Source organism: Phoca vitulina, unplaced genomic scaffold (genome assembly GCF_004348235.1).
Source record: "Phoca vitulina isolate PV1807 unplaced genomic scaffold, GSC_HSeal_1.0 scaffold52, whole genome shotgun sequence".
NCBI classification, from domain to species: Eukaryota; Metazoa; Chordata; class Mammalia; order Carnivora; family Phocidae; genus Phoca; species Phoca vitulina.
In genome coordinates, this window is record NW_022589755.1 from 7,299,070 (window position 1) to 7,320,551 (window position 21,482).

Consider the following 21,482-nt stretch of genomic DNA (forward strand, 5'->3'; position numbering starts at 1 on the left):
GCCCTGCGCCCCCCCACAAGGGTCTGCTGGTCCCTGTCTGTCCCTCCTCCTCCCCTCCCTCCTGGCAGCCAATGCTACTGGGGAGCCAGTTGCCATGACGACGCGCCATCCTCCCTCCATCCTCCCTCCTCCCACCCTTCCTCTGACAGGCTCTCTGCTCCCCCAATCCTGGCTGCCCTCGGGGGCGGGGCCCTCATTCTCCCCCCCCCCCCCTCCCCCCCCCCCCCCCCCCCCAGCCACCCCGGCTCCCCAGCTCCTCTCCTCTGTCCGCCTCTCCATCCCTTCATCTGTCTGTCCCTTCAAAGAGGGGGAGGGGGGTACCTGAGACAGTAAGCAGCCCCTCCCTCCCCCTGTCCTGCGTCTCCTGCCCCTCTCCTGGGCCGGGGGGAGGCCAGGGTCGCGCGGGTCCCCATGGCTGGGGGCTGAGGGCCCGCCCCCCCCTCCTCCCCAGCCGCCACCACCTCCACCTCCCTTCCATCCTCGACAAGATGCCTGCCCCCGGCGCCCTCATCCTCCTCGCGGCCGTCTCCGCCTCCGGCTGCCTGGCGTCCCCGGCCCACCCCGGTGAGTGTGTCCGGCCATCCGGCTGTCCGGCGGCCCCCACCCCCACCCCGGGCCTGCCCGGGGGTCGGTCCGCGGCGCTCCGGCTCCATCACCTGCGTGCGCGTCTCCCCGCAGCCGAGCCGGGGCCTGGGGAGCCGCGGGGACGGGGCCTCTGTCAGCAGGGCCTGTGGGAGGGAGGAAGGCTGGGGGCTGGGTGGGGAGGGGGTCCGTTTGGGCAACATGTGTGTGTGCACACGCATGTGTGTGTGCAGGTGTGTGCAGGGAGCCGGGAAGGACGGGGCCTCTGGGAGAATTGGGGGCAGAGGGGAGGAATACTATTTCTAAGGGGGACACAGCAGAGGAGGCTGCCTCTAGCTTTGGGGGAGACCCAGGGCTTGCGGAGTTCCCTTCTCAGGGGCTTGGGCTGGGGACAGAGGACATGAGTGTGCTCCACGAGTCCCTAAAAGAGCCAGGCCTCAACCCCCGTAACTAGGGGGTTCCAGCGCGGGGCAAGAATCTTCTCCCCGCCTGCAGTTAGGGGGCTCATCCTCTTGCCCAAATAGGGGGTAATGAGACTGTCCGTTGGAGCGTATTTTAAATTCTGAGAGCTCCAGCCTCCACTATTACACCTCCTTCCTTCAATCCTCACTGGAATTCATCCAAGCCTGCGGTGCGGTGATGGGGGGGGGGTCCCAGATTGGGGAGAGAGGAGGGACCCCACCCCCAACCCAACCACCTGAGAAGGCCTCAAACTACAACTCCCACAATGCCCTAGGCCATCCGGCTCCGCTGCCAAGGAGCCCCTGGTTGCAGAGCATTATGGGAGTTGTAGTCAATCCTGGCCAGGATGGGAGGGGCATGGAGTCTGGGAGCTTGGGGCTTGAAGCCGGGACCCCAGCCCAGCCCTGTGCCCGCAGATGGATTCGCCCTGGGCCGGGCCCCTCTGGCTCCTCCCTACGCCGTGGTCCTCATTTCCTGCTCCGGCCTGCTGGCCTTCATCTTTCTCCTCCTCACCTGTCTGTGTTGCAAACGGGGTGATGTCGGCTTCAAGGTGAGGTGCACGCGGGGATTCAAGTGGGGAGGAAGACTCCAGCAAGGCCTTTGCCCCCCAACCCAGGTAGTTGGTGGGGGGGGGAGGGGGGCAGTAAGTCTGAGAGCACCTTCTGGCCTGAAGTTCTGGCAAGATCCGGAGTCTGGGGATGAAAATCGGGGGACAGTTATAAGAAAGACGGGGAGACACACTGACGAGAAGGGTGACGGTGTGTCTCAGCCCTGTGTTCTCCCACCCTCACCTCTCCCGGCCCCAGGAGTTTGAGAACCCTGAAGGGGAGGATTGCTCCGGGGAGTACACTCCCCCGGCCGAGGAGACCTCCTCCTCACAGTCGCTGCCTGATGTCTACATTCTCCCGCTGGCTGAGGTCTCCCTGCCGATGCCCGCCCCGCAGCCCTCCCACTCAGGTACTCTCCACACCTTGACTAGGATCCCACGGTCCCACGGGACAGAGTGGCAAGCCCTGAGAGTCTTGCCTCAGGGGCCAGGGAGCTGAGGTCCCCCCGCAGCCAAGGGGAAAGGCAGAGGTGGGAGCCGCAGAATCTTGGAAGCGGCCTATAGGGAGCAGAGATCATCTTGATGGAAGCCATCGCTTAATCCAAAACCAGATTGGGGGATTCTTGTGGGGCAATCAGTGGTGAGGTCAGCCTAGATCTCAATCCCAGAGGCAGCCAATGGCAGGCGGAAGTCAAGTCACAGGATCGCGAAACGCCAAAGGGAAGGACGGATTGGATGCTGGGAACTTGTGGGCAGCCAATGAGGAGGCTGAGATCCATCAGGGAATGTTGGGGCGGCCAATGAAAAGAGATTGGTATCCGCTTTGACCCCAGTCCCCACTGAGTTGGAGGGTGGGGGTTGTAAGTGGCACTTGGAAGGGGAGAGAGGCTAAGGGGCCTCCCCTTTTTGCCCCCCCGCCCCCCCTCCCCAGACATGACCACCCCCCTGGGCCTTAGCCGTCAGCACCTCAGCTACTTACAAGAGATTGGGAGTGGCTGGTTTGGGAAGGTGAGTGGGGCTGGGGGTGGGAGGGAGGGGGTCCGTACAATCCAGGGCTGTGCTCCTGTTCTGTGTCCATCCCCCACCCCCACCCCGCTCCCACCACTTCTCATCTGTCCCCCAGCCCACCCAGCGCCCTCGCCTCTGTCCACCTCTCACCTGCTCCCACCTACCCCATCCCCCCACATCTGTCAGTCAGCGCCTCCCTCCTCACTCCATTGACCACTCTGCCTCGCCACCTGGCTCTCCACGCGTCCGTCTGTCCATCCTTCCATCCGTCTCTGCATCCATCGGACTCTGGGCCCGTGAGTCTCTCACCCTGCATCTGTTTGGCGGCGGGGTGGCGGGGGGCAGACAAGGGTGGTGGGATCTGAAAAGAGAGGCTGGAAAGAAGAGGGAGGCTGGAGCCATGCAGTGGGGTGGCGGTGGTCCTGGGGCTGGGGCTGGGGAGACCGCAGGCACTGACTCCCCGGTCCCCCCGACCAGGTGATCCTGGGAGAGATTTTCTCCGACTACACCCCAGCCCAGGTGGTGGTGAAGGAGCTCCGAGCCAGCGCAGGCCCCCTGGAGCAGCGCAAGTTCATCTCGGAAGCACAGCCCTACAGGTATTGGGGACTTTTCAACGGATGTGGGCCCTGGAGGCCCCAAGATACGGGTTTGCACCTCAGGGAGGTGACATTTGGGAGTGGGAGGAGTCTAGTGTGGGGTCAACCCTGGTTTGAATCCTGGATCTACTTCTTCCTGGCTGTGCGACTTGACGGTCAGGTTCCTTCTTGGTGCAGAGCCAGGGGCCGGATGACGAGGGGGAGGGGAGGACACAGAAGCTGAGCTAGAGGCCCGCCCCTCTCCACTCTGAACCTCAGACTCTTCATCTAGGAAGTGAGTCCGGGAAGCCCAAACATCCTCACGTAGAAGACAGCTGAGAGGATGTGAGGTTTTGTGTTAAGCACTGGGTACATAGGGCTTGTTCCCTTCCTCAGGCCCTTGCTTGTGGGTGAGGAAGGCATCACGGACCGGGGCCCTGAGCAGACACCCAAAATGGCCCCCAGGAGCTTTGTCACCTCACCTCCCACCTCTACTGGATTGTTAGGTCTGGGAAGGCAAGACCCTGTCCCGCCCCTGCTTGGTCTCCCCTCCCCTCTAAGGGCTTCTAGACAAGAACTAGATAAACATTTGCCACCTCAATGCCTCACGAGGTAGTAATTGCCCCGTCATCGAAAGGATATGTATACAGAGAACCTTTTTCAAACATTTATAAAAGTGGAACCTACCCTGAGGGATACAGACACTGGACTTTATCTCTCATGCTTTACAACCTCCCATGGCTCCCTATTGCCTGCAGGACAAAGTCCCACGCCTCTGTGCAGCCCACACACCCCGCAGGGCCTGCCCCTGTTCCCTTCCCGCCACTGAGCCCCTTGGCCCAGCCATCCTGGCCTCTTCACTGATCCTTTCCCATAACAGTCTCTTTCCTGCCTCAGGACCTTTGTCCTTGCTGTTCCCTCTGTCTAGAATATCATTCCTGGCTACTCAGCCCCAGCTCCAGATAGTGGGCTCCCTTCCCCTCCTTAGGTCTGTGGTCAGAAAGGCCCGCCCTTACACAAACACACACACACACACACACACACAAGGAGGGCCCTGGGGTGCTCCAGCCCACCAATTCGTGCGTTTTCTTCATAACACGTATATTTCATAGGCTTACTTGCTTGTTTGCCTGCCTCTCCCTAGACCCCTGCTGGCATCCGCTAGCCACATATGGCTATTTAAATTTATGTTAAATAACACGAAATCGAATGAAAAATTCATTTCTTCAGCTACACGCAGCGCATTTCAAGTGCTCAGTAGCCACATATGGCCAGTGGCTCCCATGTGAGACAGCTCAGATCTAGAACATTTCCACCTTCACAGAAGATTCTGTTGGAGAGCGCAGGATGACACTGGCAGCTCGGGGTGGGGGTGGGGGGAGGAGAGGGGGGTGTCCGTCCTCCCTTTGTAGACGTTTGCTGAGCGAGCCAGCAACCTGGGATCAAGTCCCCACGCCACCACTGTTACCAGCTGTGGGACCCTGGGCGAATCGCTTTACCTCTCTGAGCCTCTATTTCCTCTGGATTCAAAGGGAAAAGGCATCCTGCCCCGCACGGTGGCCGGGGAGGATTTGATAGCAGAAGCAGCCGGCCTTGGCTCAGATTAGTAGGCGTGCAGTGCATCCAAGCATTCTTCCACATCCGCCAACCTAAATCCCACCTTCAGAGCTCCAGCTGTATGTCAAGTCCCCAGGACACGCCGGGTGCTTTATGACTAGTTGGTCTCATGATTCTTGGACCAGGCAGGGGTGCGAGGCACAGTTCTCCCAGGTGGAGAAGGTTGGAACACGCAGTGAGCCCTGGCCCCCGGCCCCTGCCCCCGGCCAGACCCGAGTGGGACAATCACTCACTGTACCTGGGGCCAAGCCTGGCATGTTTTCACCTTCCTACAGACCCCCAGGCCGGGTATCAGGGCAAAATCCTGCAGTGTGCCCATTTTTATTGCGCCCCTGTCCAGGCACTGGGGATGCGGCCACCTGAACGGAAAGCCCCAAATTCTTGTCCTAGTGGGGCCCCCTAGTGGAGGAGATACGCAATAAACAAACGAAGGAGGAAATTTTAAGAAGAAAATGTCAGAGACTGACGAGTGCCAGGAGAAAATAAGGCAGCACGTGACAGAGGGGAGCTCTGGAGGATCCTGGGGGAGGTGGGGTTGGCCGGGAGGGATCAGTCGCGCAGGCGTGGTGGGAAGCATGTTCCAGGCAGAGGGAAGAGCAGCTGCAAAGGTGGGAAGGCAGGAAAATGTGGGGCCATGTGAAAATCAATGTGTTGACATGGGAACGGAAAAGCAGTAATAATAGCGAGGATCTTCCACTGTGTGGCGGCTCCTCTCTGGTCTCATTAAATTCCTCTCTACAACCGTCTGGGGGAGTTGCTATGACTGTGCCCATTTTACAGCTGAGGAAAATCGAGGCAGGAAGAGGTGAAGTGATTTCTCTGGGGTTACACACCTGCCAAAGGTGGACTCAGGGGGCGCCCGGCTGGCTCAGTGGGTGGAGCATGTGACTCTTTTTTTTTTCTTAAGATTTATTTATTAGAGAGAGAGAGAGAGAGCATATGAGCAGAGAGGGGCAGAGGGAGAGGGAGAGAGAGAATCCCAAGCAGCCTCCACGCCCAGCACGGAGCCCGGATGCGGAGCTCCATCCCACAACCCTGAGATCTCCACCTGAGCTGAAACCGAGAGTCGGTCGCTTAACCCACTGAGCCACCCAGATGCCCCAGAGCATGCGACTCTTGATCTCGGGGCCGTGAGTTCGAGCCCTACGTTGGGGGTAGAGATAACTTTAAAAAAAAAAAAAAAAAAAAGGTGGACTCAGGATTCAACCCTCCCCCGGCCCCCCAGCCTGACTCTTACCCACAGTGTGAGGATAAAGGAGGGGGCTTGAGGGCAGTGAGGTTTCTTGGGGAAATGTTGAAGCTGAGGCCTGAGGGATGAGGGATGAGGAGGACTCTGCTGAGTGGAGGGCTCGTTACCGAGGGAAGTGTAAGTGCAAAGGCCTGGAGCCTCAGCGGGTGCCTGTGTGTTTGGGGAGATGCGCAGGGCGGGGCGGGGAGAAGCGATGCTGAGGAAGGGCAGGAAAGACCCAGGAGCGAGCCTTGCTCTGTCCCTGGCTGCCGGGGGAGCCACGGAGGGCTGTGAGCAGGCGAGTGGCGTGTCACAGGCTGACTGCAAGGGAGAGACCGGAGGCAGGGAGGCCGGGAGGAGGCTGAGAAGAGAGTCCAGGAGGTGAGGAGGAGGCTCCAGCCAGGCTGTGGGGAGGGAAGGGGCTGGGGGGGGGGGAGGGGGGGAGGGGGGGGGGGCAGGGGGGGCCGGGGGGGGGGGCCGGGGAGTGGGGGGGAAGTGGGGCGGTCCTGAGATGGGGACCAGGGGAAGGAGGGTGTGCATTGAGGGGGGGAAAGAGTGTGGGGGTGTGGCCGGGAGTCGGGAGGTGGAAGAGAGATTTTAGTGTCGCGGGGATGCTGGGGCGGGACAGGGGTCTGCGGTGGGATGGACAAGGCTGTTTCCTGACCCTGCCGCTCCCCGCCCCCCCCCCAGGAGCCTGCAGCACCCCAACGTCCTCCAGTGCCTGGGCGTCTGTGTGGAGACACTGCCCTTTCTGCTGATTATGGAGTTCTGTCAACTGGTGAGGGTCTGCGAAGGGCGGGCAGGGCGGCGGGCTGGACGCGCTGGGGGCTGCCAGCAAGCCTGGGGTCCTGGGAATCTTTGGCAATAACACGTGCGACGTGCGCTAAGGTCTCTGGAGCGCTTACTGGAGATGAGCTTTTGCTCAGAGGGCGGGCAGTGAACTAGCATGCGAGGTGGGTTATGTTGTTATGCCCTTCTAAGCAGCAGGGGAAACTGAGACTCAGAGGGGCTGCCCGCTGAGTGCAGAGGCTGCTCCCCCATCCTTGCCTCGGATAGGCTGGATGTGTGGGTCCCTGGAAGGGGGGATGGTACTGACCCCACCCTCCCCTCCCTCCCAGGGGGACCTGAAACGTTACCTCCGGGCCCAGCGGCCCCCTGAGGGCCTGTCCCCCGAGCTGCCCCCTCGAGACCTGCGGACGCTGCAGAGGATGGGCCTGGAGATCGCCCGCGGGCTGGCACATCTCCACTCCCACAACTACGTGCACAGGTGGCTGCCGGGGGGCCACGGGGAAGAGTGGGGGGGGGTACTACGTAGGGGAAGGAGGCGAGGCTATGGGGGGTGGGAGGTAGGGCCGCAAGGAAGGGGCTCAACGAGGAGAGAAAGCCAGAGTGGCAGAGTCAGGAGGGGAGGAGTCCTGGAGGGGAGGAGTCAGAAGAGGATAGGGAGGAGTCAGGAGAGGGGGGCGGAATCGGGAGAGGAGGAGTCATAGAGGGGAGGGGGAGGAGCCCTGGAGGGGAGGGGTCAGGAGGGGGAGAGGGAGGAGTTAGAAGGGGCGGAATCGAGAGGGGAGGAGTCATAGAGAAAAGGGGGAGGAGCCCTGCCGGGGAGGGGTCACAAGGGGAGAGGGAGGAGTCAGGAGAGGAGGTGGCATGGGGAGGCGGGGCAGGGGAAGAGGAGCAGAGCAAGGAAGGGAGAAGGGGCGGAGCCTGCAAGGTGGGCGGAGTGTAGGCGAGGCGGGCAGTCCGTCCAAGGCTGTGTCCCCTTCTCGCCTCACATCCTTGCCCGCCCCCAGCGACTTGGCCCTGCGCAACTGCCTGCTGACCTCCGACCTCACCGTGCGCATCGGAGACTATGGGCTAGCCCACAGCAACTACAAGGTGGGGCTGCCCTCCATCAGGGCGGGGGGCGGGGGAGGGCCCCGACCCGCCTGACCCCGCTCCGGCCCGCCCCCCAGGAGGACTACTACCTGACCCCGGAGCGCCTGTGGATCCCGCTGCGCTGGGCGGCGCCCGAGCTCCTTGGGGAGCTGCATGGGACCTTCATGGTGGTGGACCAGAGCCGCGAGAGCAACATCTGGTGAGGGGGTCCCCCCACCCCGGGGCCGCGCGGAGTCGAGGGCGGCAAGGAAGGTGGAAGGGTCACAGGTCCTGTGGCTGTGGAAATGGAGGCCGGGGGGCGGGGGGGTAGGCCCCCAGGCGGGGCAGGGCAGGGCTCTGACCCCTCTCCGCCCTCTGCTCCCCACAGGTCCCTGGGGGTGACCCTGTGGGAGCTCTTTGAGTTTGGGGCACAGCCCTACCGCCATCTGTCCGACGAGGAGGTCCTCGCCTTCGTGGTCCGTCAGCAGCACGTCAAGCTGGCCCGGCCGAGGCTCAAGCTGCCCTACGCGGACTACTGGTGAGGGCAGGGCCTGACTTCCGAGCCCTGGCCCTCCCATCCCCCCCCCAGGATGTCCCAGAGCCCCTCACCTCTTCGCACCCCACCCACAGTCTCAGCACTCGCTACACCCCACACCTTTTGCTGTTGGAAGCATCTGCTGCTTGGGAAGGGGTGACACTTAGGCGGGGAGTGGCAGACCTGGTACTTGAACCTGAGTTTCTCCACTCGTAAAAGACCCCTGCTGCTTGCTTGTCTCTGATTCCAGAACTCACAGCCCAGCCAGGTAGGCCACCCCCCCGGCCCCCGCCCCCGCCTCCCCCACCCCGAGACGGTCCCTTCCCCTGGCCCTGGCCCCCGCAGCACAGCGTGCCCCGCCCAGGGACCCTCTCCTCACCATTCCCCCTTCTGGATGGCTTCCCTGGGGCTGACCCCGACGATGTGCTCACGGTCACTGAGAGCAGCCGTGGCCTCAACCTTGAGTGCCTGTGGGAGAAGGCGCGGCGGGGGGCCGGCCGCGGTGGGGGGGCGCCCCCTTGGCAGCCGGCGTCCGCGCCCCCGGCCCCCCATGCCAACCCCTCCAACCCTTTCTATGAGGCGCTGTCCACGCCCAGCGTGCTGCCGGTCATCAGCGCCCGCAGCCCCTCGGTGAGCAGCGAGTACTACATCCGCCTGGAGGAGCACGGCTCCCCGCCTGAGCCCCTCTTCCCCAATGACTGGGACCCCCTGGACCCAGGAGTGCCTGCCCCCCAGGCCTCCCAGGCCCCTTCCGAGGTCCCCCAGCTGGTGTCCGAGACCTGGGCCTCCCCCCTCTTCCCTGCAGCTCGGCCCTTCCCAGCCCAGTCCTCGGCATCAGGCAGCTTCCTCCTGAGCGGCTGGGACCCCGAGGGCCGAGGTGCCGGGGAGACCCTGGCGGGAGACCCTGCCGAGGTGCTGGGGGAGCGGGGTACCGCCCCGTGGGCAGAAGAGGAGGAGGAGGAGGAGGAGGGCAGCTCCCCGGGGGAAGACAGCAGCAGCCTTGGGGGTGGCCCCAGCCGCCGAGGCCCCCTGCCCTGTCCCCTGTGCAGCCGAGAGGGAGCCTGCTCCTGCCTGCCCCTGGAGCGGGGGGACGCCGTTGCTGGCTGGGGGGGCCACCCTGCTCTTGGCTGCCCCCATCCCCCAGAGGACGACTCGTCCCTGCGGGCAGAGAGGGGCTCCCTAGCCGACCTGCCCTTGGCCCCCCCCTCCTCGGCCCCCCCCGAGTTTCTGGACCCCCTCATGGGGGCGGCGGCGCCCCAGTACCCCGGGCGGGGGCCACCTCCCGCTCCCCCCCCCCCGCCGCCACCTCCCCGGGCCGCCGCGGACCCAGCCGTGTCCCCCGACCCTCCCTCGGCCGTGGCCAGTCCCGGCTCAGGCCTGTCGTCTCCGGGCCCCAAGCCGGGGGACAGCGGCTACGAGACCGAGACCCCTTTTTCCCCCGAGGGAGCCTTCCCAGGCGGGGGGGCAGCCGAGGAGGAAGGGGTCCCTCGACCGCGGGCTCCCCCCGAGCCCCCCGACCCGGGAGCGCCCCGGCCACCCCCAGACCCGGGTCCCCACCCACTGCCGGGGACCCGGGAGAAGCCGACCTTCGTAGTTCAAGTGAGCACCGAGCAGCTGCTGATGTCCCTGCGGGAGGACGTGACAAGGAACCTCCTGGGGGAGAAGGGGGCAAACCCCCGAGAGACGGGACCCAGGAAGATGGGGAGAGGCCTCGGGAACAGAGAGAAAGCCCAGGGCCCGAGCAGGGACCCCACAGTCCTGGGCAGCGGGAAGAAAGCCCCAAGCCCGAACAAGGACCCGAGCCTCCCCATGAACGGGGTGACAGTGTTGGAGAACGGGGGACAGAGAGCCCTGGGCATCGAGGAGAAGGTGGCGGAGAATGGGGGCCCAGGGACCCCAGAGAGAGAAGAGCAAGTACTGGAGAAAGTGCTGGAGAATGGGGAGGTGACACCCCCAAGGAGGGAGGAGAAAGTGTTGGAGAATGGGGAGCTGAGGTCCCCCGAGAGAGAAGGGAATGTGCTGGCGAATGGGGGGCTGACACCCTCAAAGATCGAGGAGAAGGTGTCAGAGAATGGGGGCCTGAGACTCCCCAGGAACACGGGGAGGCTGCCAGAGACTGGGCCTCGGAGAGCCCCAGGGCCCTGGGAGAAGGCGCCCGAGAGTGGGGTGCCAGCCCCAGAGACCTCGCTGGAGAGAGCCCCCGAGCCCGGCGCAGTGGCCTTGTCCCGGAACGGCGGGGAGACAGCCCCTGGCCCCACTGGCCCAGCCCCCAGGAGCGGGGTGCTGGAACCCGGGACCGAGAGGAGAGCCCCCGAGACTGGGGGGGCACCGAGAGCCCCCGGGGTTGGGAGGCTGGACCTCGGGAGTGGGGCCCGAGCCCCAGTGGGCATGGGGATGGCCCCCGGCGGCGACCTAGGAAGCGGCGTGGACGCAAAGGCCGGATGGGTAGACAGCACGAGGCCACAGCCGCCCCCGCCCCCGCCGCCGCTGTCGGAAGCACAGCCGAGGTGGCCGGAGCCAGCGCCGCAGAGAGCCAGGCCGGAGGTGGCCTCCTCCGAGGGAGAGCCCGGGGCCCCAGACAGCAGGGCCGGCGGAGACACGGCACCCAGCACAGACGGGGACCCCCCCAAGCCCGAGAGGAAGGGCCCCGAGATGCCACGACTGTTCTTGGACTTGGGACCTCCTCAGGGGAACAGCGAGCAGATCAAAGGTGAGGAGGCCGCTGGGAGCAGGGGGGCGAGGTTGGGGGCCGAGGCCCGGCTGCTTCCCAGGTGCACAGCTGAGCTGAGAATCCCGGGCTCCCGGGGAGCACACAGGTCAGGCCGGCCGTAACGAGAGCAGACCCTGGAGCCGCACCGCCTGGGCTCAGATCCGGGCTCTGCCCGCCACTCGAGCTCTGTGGCCCTGGACAAATGACCTTACTTCTCTGGGCCTCAGTTTCCCGCCAAAAGTGGATGATGAGGACAGCTAACCTACCTAACAGGGCTGAGAGGCTTCAAAATGTTAAGACTTCTGAAGACTCTAGCCCAGCCTGGCACGCCCAAGCTCCTGCTTTTATTGCAATTCCGTTAGACCCAGGGTCTCAAACTCGGACGCTCCCTGGGGGCCAGACAGTATTGGGAGATGAAGGAAGTCGCCTGGGAGAGGTTGAGGGGCGGGGGTCAGGAAAGGAAATGCGGCCACTTTTTTCAGCTCCGGTTAGGAATGCCCACCTGGCATTGCCAAACGTGCTGCTTTTCCCTTTTAAACCAGAGTTCTGCGTGTTTTAATGGTTGAAGCCAATTCACGCGAACCTTCTCTGTGTGCTGGGCTCGAGCTGCCCAAAGTTGGGACCCAGGGAGCTTCAGACTCTGCCCTGCAACCCCCCCCCCCCATGCTATTGGTGACCTGAAAACTAGAAATGCCTTTTCTGGAAACAGTTTTGGTAGGAACATAAAGTGTTTTGTCGCAGAGGGGGATTGATTTAAGAGAAAGATAAGTGGCCCCTGGTTAGAGGTGGACATAGGGACTGTGGTTCCACCCGAATCACCCAGAGGCCTGATTTCCTTAAACAGTGGTATGGAAGTTCTAAATGGGCGCTGGTTTATATTGGCAATCTCACAGCCCCCCTTGAGGGAAAGGGTATCAGATCTGTTTGCCAGAGGAGACTGCAGCTCAGGAGGGAAAGGTCAGGAAGGGGGCTGGGCACAGAACTTTCCTTCCTTCGAGCCCATGGTATTAGTACACTATCACTTCTTTGAGATTGTTGTGGGGAATTTGCAACCAGCTGTGTCAGGAAAGGCCCCAGACAGCATGAAAATGTCAGGGATGAGCAGCTAAGATGCCTCAGAGGATGGAGGGGGGGTGGTGTGGGGAGGGTGTTGCTGGGTGGGAAGATGCTGGGAATAGCCTGCTTAAAAAAAAAAAAGTGCATGAACTCCTACTCATCCTTCAAGACCCCACTCAAATTTCCCCTTCCCTGGGAAGCCTTCCTGATTTCCAAAGGCTATCACCCTGTCCTTCCTGAGAGCTCCTTGAGAGCTCCCTCACAGCCCCCAACCCCATCGCCCTGAGATGGATGGTCAAGGAAGGCCTCAAGGAGGTGACTTTTGAGCAGATGTGAAGGAAGTAAGCTGGGTGGACATCTGGGGGAAGGGTGTTTCGGGTGGAGGGCACTGAGATGGGCACTAACTTGGCATGCTTGGGGAAAAGCAAAAGGCCAGTGAAGCTGGAATGGAATGAACGAAGGGAGGAGAGTGACCCGATCCACACCCAGTCTTTCTCCCTGCTCTGCCCTGACCCTCCTGTCATCCCTACCATTGCCCCGCACAGGGCCCATCACACCATTTACTTATGCACTAATGGAGGAATGAGTGGCCTCGGTGAATTTCCCAGTGAGGAGACAGAGGCTCAGAGAGGTGGCTCTGCTTGCCCTGGGGCACACAGCAAGCGAGCAGGGTAGGCTTGGTATTTGAAGCCAGGTTTCCTCCTCCAGGGACTTGGAGTCCTTATCTTCCAGCAGGCTGAGATCAGGGAGTCTTAGGGCAGGGAAAAACACCTGGAGATGGTTAGACACCCCAATTTAGTCTGGCAATTGAGGGCCAGAGAGGGAAAGTACCTTGGTCAACATCACATAGCAGGGAACATTCATTCATTAATCCCACTAATATTGCCTGAGTACTTCTGTGTGCTTGGGGATGCAGCCGGAACGAGCCCAAGTCCAGTCTGTTCCGTGGCAAGGCAAACATGAATCACATGACCCCAGAAATACAGCTACTTGCTGAGCTCATCTGCTTGGAAGGAGCGGTGCTTGGTGCTCTGGGGTGCAGAGCGGGTGGCCCTGCCTGACCTGGGAGAACTGAAGGCTTAAAGCCCAGGCCAGAGCTAGGGGAGGAACAGGACTCGAATTAGAAAAGGAACTTCCAGGCAGAAGGAACAGCCTATGCAAAGGCTCAGAGGTGGGAGGAATAGGGGGGTGGCCCAAGTGGCTGGCTGGAGGTCAAGTCAGAATGAGGTGAGGAAGAGAGCCCGGGGAGGTCAGCAGGGCCAGGGCACTCGGGCGTGGGGGGCGGCAGAGAGAAGTTGGGGCTCTGTGATGTGGACCCTGGGGAGTCGTGGAGAGCGTTAACCCCTGGAGTAGGGGGAAGATCTCTCCTAGTCTGCGTGGAGAAAGGCCCCAGAGCAGCCCTTTGGTTCACAAGAGGGGAAACTGAGGCCCATACTGTGGCCCGAGATTACCTGAGGACACACAGCTGGGCAGGAGGGCATGCCTCAGTTTCCCCGGGAGCAGGGGCTCACCGGGTCTCTCCCCTCGCAGCCAAGCTCTCGCGGCTCTCTCTGGCGCTGCCGCCGCTCACGCTCACGCCGTTCCCGGGGCCGGGCCCGCGGCGACCCCCGTGGGAGGGCGCGGACGCCGGGGCGGCTGGCGGGGAGGCCGGCGGGGCGGGGGCGCCGGGGCCGCCGGAGGAGGACGGGGAGGACGAGGACGAGGACGAGGAGGAGGACGAGGAGGCGGCGGCGGCGGGCGCGGCGGCGGGGCCGCGGGGCCCCGGGAGGGCGCGGGCAGCCCCGGTGCCCGTCGTGGTGAGCAGCGCCGACGCGGACGCGGCCCGCCCGTTGCGGGGGCTGCTCAAGTCTCCGCGCGGGGCCGACGAGCCCGAGGACAGCGAGCTGGAGAGGAAGCGCAAGATGGTCTCCTTCCACGGGGACGTGACCGTCTACCTCTTCGACCAGGTGAGCGGCCCGGGGTGGGGCGGGGCCAGCAGGTGGGGGCGGGGCTGGGGAGAGCGAGGCCCGGGGAACAGGGCAGGCCTTGGAGGCCTTGAGTGTCGGGGCGGCGTCTGGGAATGGGGCGAGGCCTGGAGTGAGGGGTAGGGTGCGGTCTGTGGGGAGGGCGCTGGAGGGCAAGGGTTGGGGGGCTGCAGGGTGAGACTGGATCTGGAAGGACGGCGGGGGGATACCTGGTAATCAGGGAGGAGCCCGGAGAGGCTAGGGAGAAAATGCTGAGAAGATTGGGGCGTGGTCTAGAGAGCGGGGGCGGGGCTCAGGTGAAGTTCGGGGCGGGGTCTGTCGACCAGCGCTCTCGTGGTAGAGGCTAAGGGCCGGCTCAGGATGAAGCGGATTTTACCCGCTAGGGGCGGGCCCTGGCGAGGCTGCAGGCAGGGCTTAAGAGATGCGGCTTGTAGTGTTAAAATAAGTGCAGGGGCGGGTTCAGAGATGGACAGAGCTAATGAACTGCGGCGGGGCTTAGAGAGATGGGAGGATCGTGTTAAGAGTAACTAGGGCTGAGAGGATAGTGTTGAAAAGAAAAAGGAAGGGCGGGATGATGCTTCTGGACTGGGGCCTAGATGGGTGTGGATGGGTCTAGATGAATCTGGAGCGGGGCACACCGGGCTGAGGTCCTGAGATGTGAGTCATGAACAGGGTCCTGGGCCACTGAAGCAAAGGCAGGGTTTGGAGGGCTGAAGCGGGGCCACTTCAGAGGACGGGGCTTAGGAGCTTGGGGGAAGATCGGGGTGCGCAGGATGGGCTAGGGGTTTGGAGGACCAGAGGAGTAAGTAGTTCTGAGCCCCGAACTTGGACGCCTGTGGCCGAGATATCGGAAGGAGTTAGGGGTCATGGAGACAAGGCGGGACTTACGGAGACGGTATTGGGTTAGGGGGCTCCCACGGAAGCATCGCGTTAAGGAGCAAGGAGAGAATTCCTGCGGGGGGCGGGGCTTAGCTGTGGGCGGGACTCCGCGGTCGGGGGAGGAGCATCGGGCCGGGGTGGGGTTAAGGCTGACCTGAGGTTTCGAAGGCCGATCAGGGGCTCCAGCCACCTCTTCAGAGACTGCGATTGTAAATTGGGATACCTGAAGCCCCAGAAGTGTTAGAGGGCTTTGTCGCTCGCTGGGAATATAGTGGGTGGGATGTGACGGTTCGCCCCCTAACCCACCTCCACAGGAGACGCCAACCAACGAGCTGAGCGTCCAGGGCCCCCCCCGAGGGGGACACGGACCCGTCAACGCCCCCAGCGCCCCCGACGCCTCCCCACCCCGCCACCCCCGGAGATGGGTTTCCCAGCAACGACAGCGGCTTTGGTGAGGGGCTGGGCGGGGCCTGGAGGCGGGGCAGGGCTGGGGCGGGGCCTGGAGAGGGACAGGACTTAGTCGGGGTCTGGAGGGGGACAGAGGTGAGGCGGGGTCTGGAGACCGGGCCCGGAGGGGGGCAGGGCTGGGGCGTGGCCTGGAAGCGGGGCGGAGCTGGGGCGGGGTCTGGAGGCGGGGCAGAGTTGAGGCGGGGCCCACGGTGTAGACAGCTGGAGACAGGTGACTGCGGAGGGGCGGGGTTGGACGGCTGGAGCAGAAGGTGAGCAGCTCCAGAAGTGTCTGGAGGATCTGACCGCGTCTTCTCCTCTTCTTCCTCACTACCCCCGCCCCCGCCGTTAGGAGGCAGTTTCGAATGGGCGGAGGATTTCCCCCTCCTCCCCCCACCAGGCCCCCCCCTGTGCTTCTCCCGCTTCTCCGTCTCGCCTGCGCTGGAGACCCCGGGGCCCCCCGCCCGGGCCCCCGACGCCCGGCCCGCAGGTACAGTGCTTCAGACCCTCGGGCCTGCCCCCACTTCTGCCTGTCTTCCTCTGTCCCCATCTGTCTCCCCACTTTCTTGTCCCCATCCCTGAATTTCCCTGCCTCTCTCTCCTCAGTCTCTCCCCCTTCCCTCTAAGTCAACCCTGGCTGCTCAGCATTGAAACCTCACCCAATTCGAACCAGCTCAGACTAGGCTGGTCCTGATAGACCAGGGCAGTCACGCCCCTTCCCTGAGCCTCAGTTTCCCTTTCTGTAAGGATCCCCTCAGAGTCTTGCCTGTCTTTGCCCCGTCTCTTGCCTGGCACTTGTCAGATCCTGATCCCACGTCCGTTTGGGGGCACAGGCTGATCGGAGGCCGACAAGGGGGGAGGAAAGCAGTGTGCTCAGAGCTGGTTAGTTGAAGCGGAGCAGAGAGAACATGGTCAGGGAGTCCATAGCAATAACAACAACGGCATTACTACTAATAGTAACAGGCACTTACAGAGGCCCTACATTGTGCTTGCCCACCTGAACCCAGAGAATCCTGCCGCGACTCGGGCTCTCTGCTGCGTCCTGCCGCTGCTCCGGAGAATACCCCTGGATGCAGAGCTTGCGCTGGGCTGGGCGGGCGCAGGTGTTCCCGGAGGATAGAGCTGAGAAGGTGGAAGGGGCAACCCGCCCCTTTCAGGGAGGGTTGCATTCCTGCTCCCCCAAATCGTGCCCAAGTCCAGTTGTTGGCCCTGCCCCTCCTCGGCTCTGTGACTTAGAGCAAGTCACTTTCCCTCTGTGCCTCAGTGTCCTCATCTGTAGAATGGGGATGATCACAGGATCTAACTCATAAGATTCTTGAGGGGATTGAATGGTTTCATCCTACACACACACACACACACACACACACAGAGAGCACAGCCTGGTCATGCGCAGTGGTCTCTAGCTGGTAGCTCTCACTGCACCTAATGAAGTAGATACTCACTGCGCACTGGCTAAGTGCAGGTGCTGTGCTGGGCACGGGGGCTTCCGTGCTGAGCAAGATCCATGAGCCCCACTCCACCCTACCCCACCCGCAGACACTGACCCCACAGTCTCGCAGTAAATAAGTGCAAACTCAGGGCTGCTGGAGAAGCAGAGGACAAGGGGAAAGGGCTTCATCTGTTTGGCAATGCTCCTTCATCAGGTCCTTGAAGGGCTGGCCGTTCTGAACTAGGTGACGGGGAAGGGGGCAGCGCGCTAGCAGATGGAACAGCTTGCACAAGGGCCTGAGGCAGGAGAGAACGTGGCCAGTTCAGAGAATAGAAGGGAGGCGGGTGCGTCTGGGGGTTACATAGGGAGTGGGGGGGATCAAGGGGGGAGGGCGGACCATGTAGGGCTTGAGGTGGGCTGAAGAGAGGGACTTTGTCCTGAGGGCACTAGGGAGCCATGGGCCAGCTGTGACTAGGGGAAGGGCAGCAGCAGCCTCTCCCTCCGGGGCCACGTGGGGGCCGACGGGAGGCTGGGAGGCTGGACAGGAGGCCGGCGCCAGGGTCCAGGAAGGAGAGGAGAGTACAGGCGGGGTTCGGGCAGGAAGGACAGGGCCGAGGGCAGACTCTTCACTTGGCTCCATCCTCAGATTCCACCTCAAATGTCCCTTCCTCCCAGAGGTCTTCTCTGAGGCCCCCATGAGGACAGGGAGGGTGGGTTCCAGGGCATGGGGACACCGCCAGGTGGTGAGTCAGGGCTGAGGACGGCGGGACTAGCTAGCCTGCCAAGGTGACTTCACCTGTAACCACTAGGAGAGGAGAGGGAGGGCCCAATCGTGTGAAACCCCAAATCCCTTCCCTCTGCCGGCAGATACTCTTGCTATAGCCGGGCAGGGAAGCCGCTGAGCCTTTCTGTCTCCCACGACCCTGGCGTGGGGTGCAGGCCGGGCCCCCTTCCACACAGACTCCTGTGCTTGGCGTGGCTCTGCCCACTTACCCCGTGTCCACTGGGTGCTGAGTGATGCCACATACCCCAGCTTCTCTCCACTCCTTAGAAGAGGACACGAGGGGCATGCTCCCCTTTTAAAAAGAGGGAAACTGAGTCTCAAGGACAGGAGCGAGGGCCACGACTTGACCCAGGCCACTCAGGTAGGAACTGTGGGAGGCAGCGTGAGGGCGCCCACTGTGTGGCCCGCGGTGAGATCGTCCAGCCCACAGACCTTGGTTGTCTGGATCTGTGGAATGGGCGGCGGCTTTCTTTCCACTGGGATACGAGGGGTCATGGGACAGTTTGGTGGGAGGGCCAGGCCAGGCCCTGTGCCGGACGCTGGGGATGCAGCAGTGACCAGACACAGTCCTGTCCTCCCTGAGCTTACGTTCTAGGGAGGCAAGCAGACAGGAAGCTGGCTGACAGTGACTGGGATTGTCCCACGGGAAAAGCATGAAGTATAATAGCCATAGTGCAATGAGACAGAAGGACTTGGGGTCGGGGTGGGGACATGAGGGGGCGACTCCTTGACCGAGAAGGGCCAGGGAAGGCCTCTGAGGAGGGGGCCTGCCTTACATGGGAAGGGATAAGGAAAGGGCTTTCCAGGTGGTTGGAACAGCCATGCAAAGGCCCTGGGGTAGGATGTGCTTGGAGCCAAGGAGGAATAGCAAGGAGGCCGGCGTGGCTGGGGGGGAGTGAGTGAGGGGGATGGGGGTAGGTGAGGACAGAATTGGGACAGAGTAGATCATGTGGGGCCCTGCGGGCCCCGGGTGAGGGCTTTGCTTTCGCTCCGAGAGAGACAGAAGCCATGAGCCTGTCTGCCCAGTAATTCACCTCCTCTGTCCTCAGGCCCCGTGGAGAACTGACTCCCCGACGACCGCACCCCCCTGCACCCCCAGAAGAGGGGTTGAGAGTAGAGCCCTCTGTGGACGACGGAGCCGCTGCCACCACCACAGACAGCGCCTCTGGGGAGGCTCCTGAGGCTGGGCCCTCCCCCTCCCCCACCATGTGCCAAACGGGAGGCCCCGGCCCCCCACCCCCTAGCCCCCCGGACGGCTCCCCTGAGCCCCCCGACCCCCTCGGTGCCAAATGAGGCAGGAAGCCCCTCATCCTTCCCTGGAGAGCCGCCTTTCTTGGAACTGAACTGAACTCTTTCGGGCCTGGAGCCCCTCGGCACAGCGGAGGCCCCTCCTCGCCCACTCCTGGCCCCAGAGAGGGGCTGCAGGCTTCGGGGACCTGGGCCCCCCCATCTCGCGTCTCCCCTCCCCGCCCCAGCCCGGCCCCTGGAGGGGCCTCTGGTTCAAACCTTCGCGTGGCATTTTCACATTATTTAAAAAAGACAAAAACAACTTTTTGGAGGAACGCGGGGCCTGTGTGTGTTTCGGGGGCAAAGAGGGCAGGGTCCGGAAGAAGTCGCGGACCGCCGCCCACTTCACAGATGGGAACGTCGAGGCTCAGGCGGGCGGAAGCGCCGCGGCTTCGCTTCTCTGGCTCCCGGAGCCGTCGGCGGCTGGCAGCGCTGACCTGAGCTAAGAGGCCGCGGGGGGTGGCCAGAGGCCGTCGGAGGGCCAGGGCTGGGGACGGGGTGACCTCCCGGCACCCACGTGGCTTCTGCCACATCCCCCACACCTCAGAGCAGTGCTGCCCTGTGCCTGGGCGGCCGGCCGCTACCTCCGGCGCCCACGGTGGCTGTGCCTCAGTTTACCTGTGTCTGCACGTGAGCGCCCACCTCCCAGGAGACTCTCATCTCTCCACCTGGCCTGAGTTCTGGGGCGCTCTTCCTAATGCGACTTCTATTTCTTTGTGTTTCTCCATCTGTACGTTTCATCTCTGTGCCTCCCTGATGCCTGTCTTTCTGCCTTGTCTGTCTGTCCCGATTTTTCTCCCTTCCTCTGGGGCTCCCGACTGATTCTGCCTCCCCGTCTTTTTCCTCTGACTGGGTCTGTTGTGTGTCTGATCTCCTGGCTTCAACCTGTCCCCCCATCCCCTGGGTACCACATTCGTTTGCATGTTTGCGGGGCTCACTTTGGATGAGAGCGGAGGGAAGGGGCTGAGAGTGGGGACCCAGCTGGGATCCTGTCGACTCCTGGCTTAGGAATTGAGGTGATGAAGGCATTAGGGTCACTTGTTAAGTCCGGGGGATGGAGAAAGGGAGAGTGAGGATTAGATTCTGCCCCTTCTCAGAGGCACTGTGGGCAGGTGGGGTGGTGCTTGAGCTGATCTTAGGGCACACCTGCCCGGGGTGGGTGCTCATGGAGCCAAGACTGGCAGGGTAGTGAGGGCCAGGACTCCCGGGTCTGAGGGAGGAGGGGCTGGGGGCCTGGACTCCTGGGTCTGAGAGAGGAGGCACTGGGGGCAGGACCCCTGGGTCTGAGGGAGGGGGAAACTGGGGACCTGGACTCCTGGGTCTGAGGGAGGAGGGGCTGGGGGCCTGGACTCCTGGGTCTGAGAGAGGAGGCGCTGGGGGCAGGACCCCTGGGTCTGAGGGAGGAGGTGGCTGGGGACCAGGACCCCTGGGTCTGAGGGAGGGGGGGACTGGGGCAGGACCCCTGGGTCTGAGGGAGGGGGGGACTGGGGACCTGGACTTCTGGGTCTGAGAGAGGAGGTGCCGGGGGCAGGACCCCTGGGTCTGAGGGAGGAGGGCTGAATTATTAGTGCACTAGGGCTGCTGTTAACAAAGTACCACAAGTCAGGAGGCTTAAGCCACAGACAGCACCTCAGCTCTGGAGGCTAGAATCCAAGATCAAGGATCAGTTCCTTCTGAGGCTGTGAAGGAGACTGTTACAGGACTCGCCCCACTTCCGGTGGTCGGCCGGCAATCTTCGGTGCTCCTTAGTGTGTAGAAGCATCACCCCAATCTCTGCCTTTGCCTTCACAATCTTTCTCCGTGTGTGTGTGTCTGTGGGTCCAAAATTTCTCTGTGTAAGGACACTAGCCATATTGGATTAGTGCCCACATTAATGACCTCATCTTACCTGATTATCCGCAATGATCCGATTTCTAAATAAGACCACGTTCTGAGGTACCGGGGGTTAGCACTTCAACATACTGATTTCAGGCCGATGTGATTCAACCTGTAACAAGGAGGCTGGGGATTTGGGGTCCTGGGAGAGGTGGGAGCTAGAATTCTCAGACTTTGGGGAGGAGGTGGATTTGGGGCAAAACTGAAGGACAACTTGGAGGTGACGAGCCTGGTTTGAACGTCCCACAGGCAATTCCAGCTTAAGTTGGCCAAACCAGAGCCACCAAGCCCCACCCCCACCCCCACAATTCCCTCTCTGACCGTCCCGATAAATGGCATTGCCATTCACCAGTTGCTCAAGCCAGAATCCCAGAGTTGGTCCAGCATTCAGTAAATCCCGCTGGCTCCTCTTCACGGGTCCACTTCTCTCCACCCGCTCAGCCCAGGGTAAAACTGCACAGCGACCTAACTCCCCTCCCTGCGGCTCACCCCCTCCTTTCCAAATTATTCTCCTGCAGCAGGCAGAGGCCCCTCCTACAGCCTCCATCCAAATACGTCATCTGCCTTCATTTGCCTTCTCCGCACCCTTGGATGGCTTCCATGAACTAAAAATACATCCGAAGTCCCTACCATGGCGGAT

General features: G+C 62.6%; 1 protein-coding gene across 1 annotated transcript; it reads left to right on the top strand.

Moving 5' to 3' along the window:
- The first annotated feature begins 308 nt into the window (after positions 1-308).
- Positions 309-19,231, top strand: LMTK3 (lemur tyrosine kinase 3). The gene is given in 16 exon segments (XM_032388399.1): positions 309-564; positions 1,461-1,594; positions 1,851-2,001; positions 2,523-2,599; positions 3,077-3,195; positions 6,710-6,797; positions 7,138-7,286; positions 7,813-7,897; positions 7,975-8,096; positions 8,265-8,491; positions 8,662-11,121; positions 13,708-14,123; positions 15,335-15,364; positions 15,366-15,471; positions 15,820-15,957; positions 18,730-19,231. Coding segments are annotated over 16 exon segments (4,395 nt in total). The 5' UTR covers positions 309-488; the 3' UTR covers positions 18,747-19,231.
- The last annotated feature ends 2,251 nt before the right edge of the window (positions 19,232-21,482 follow it).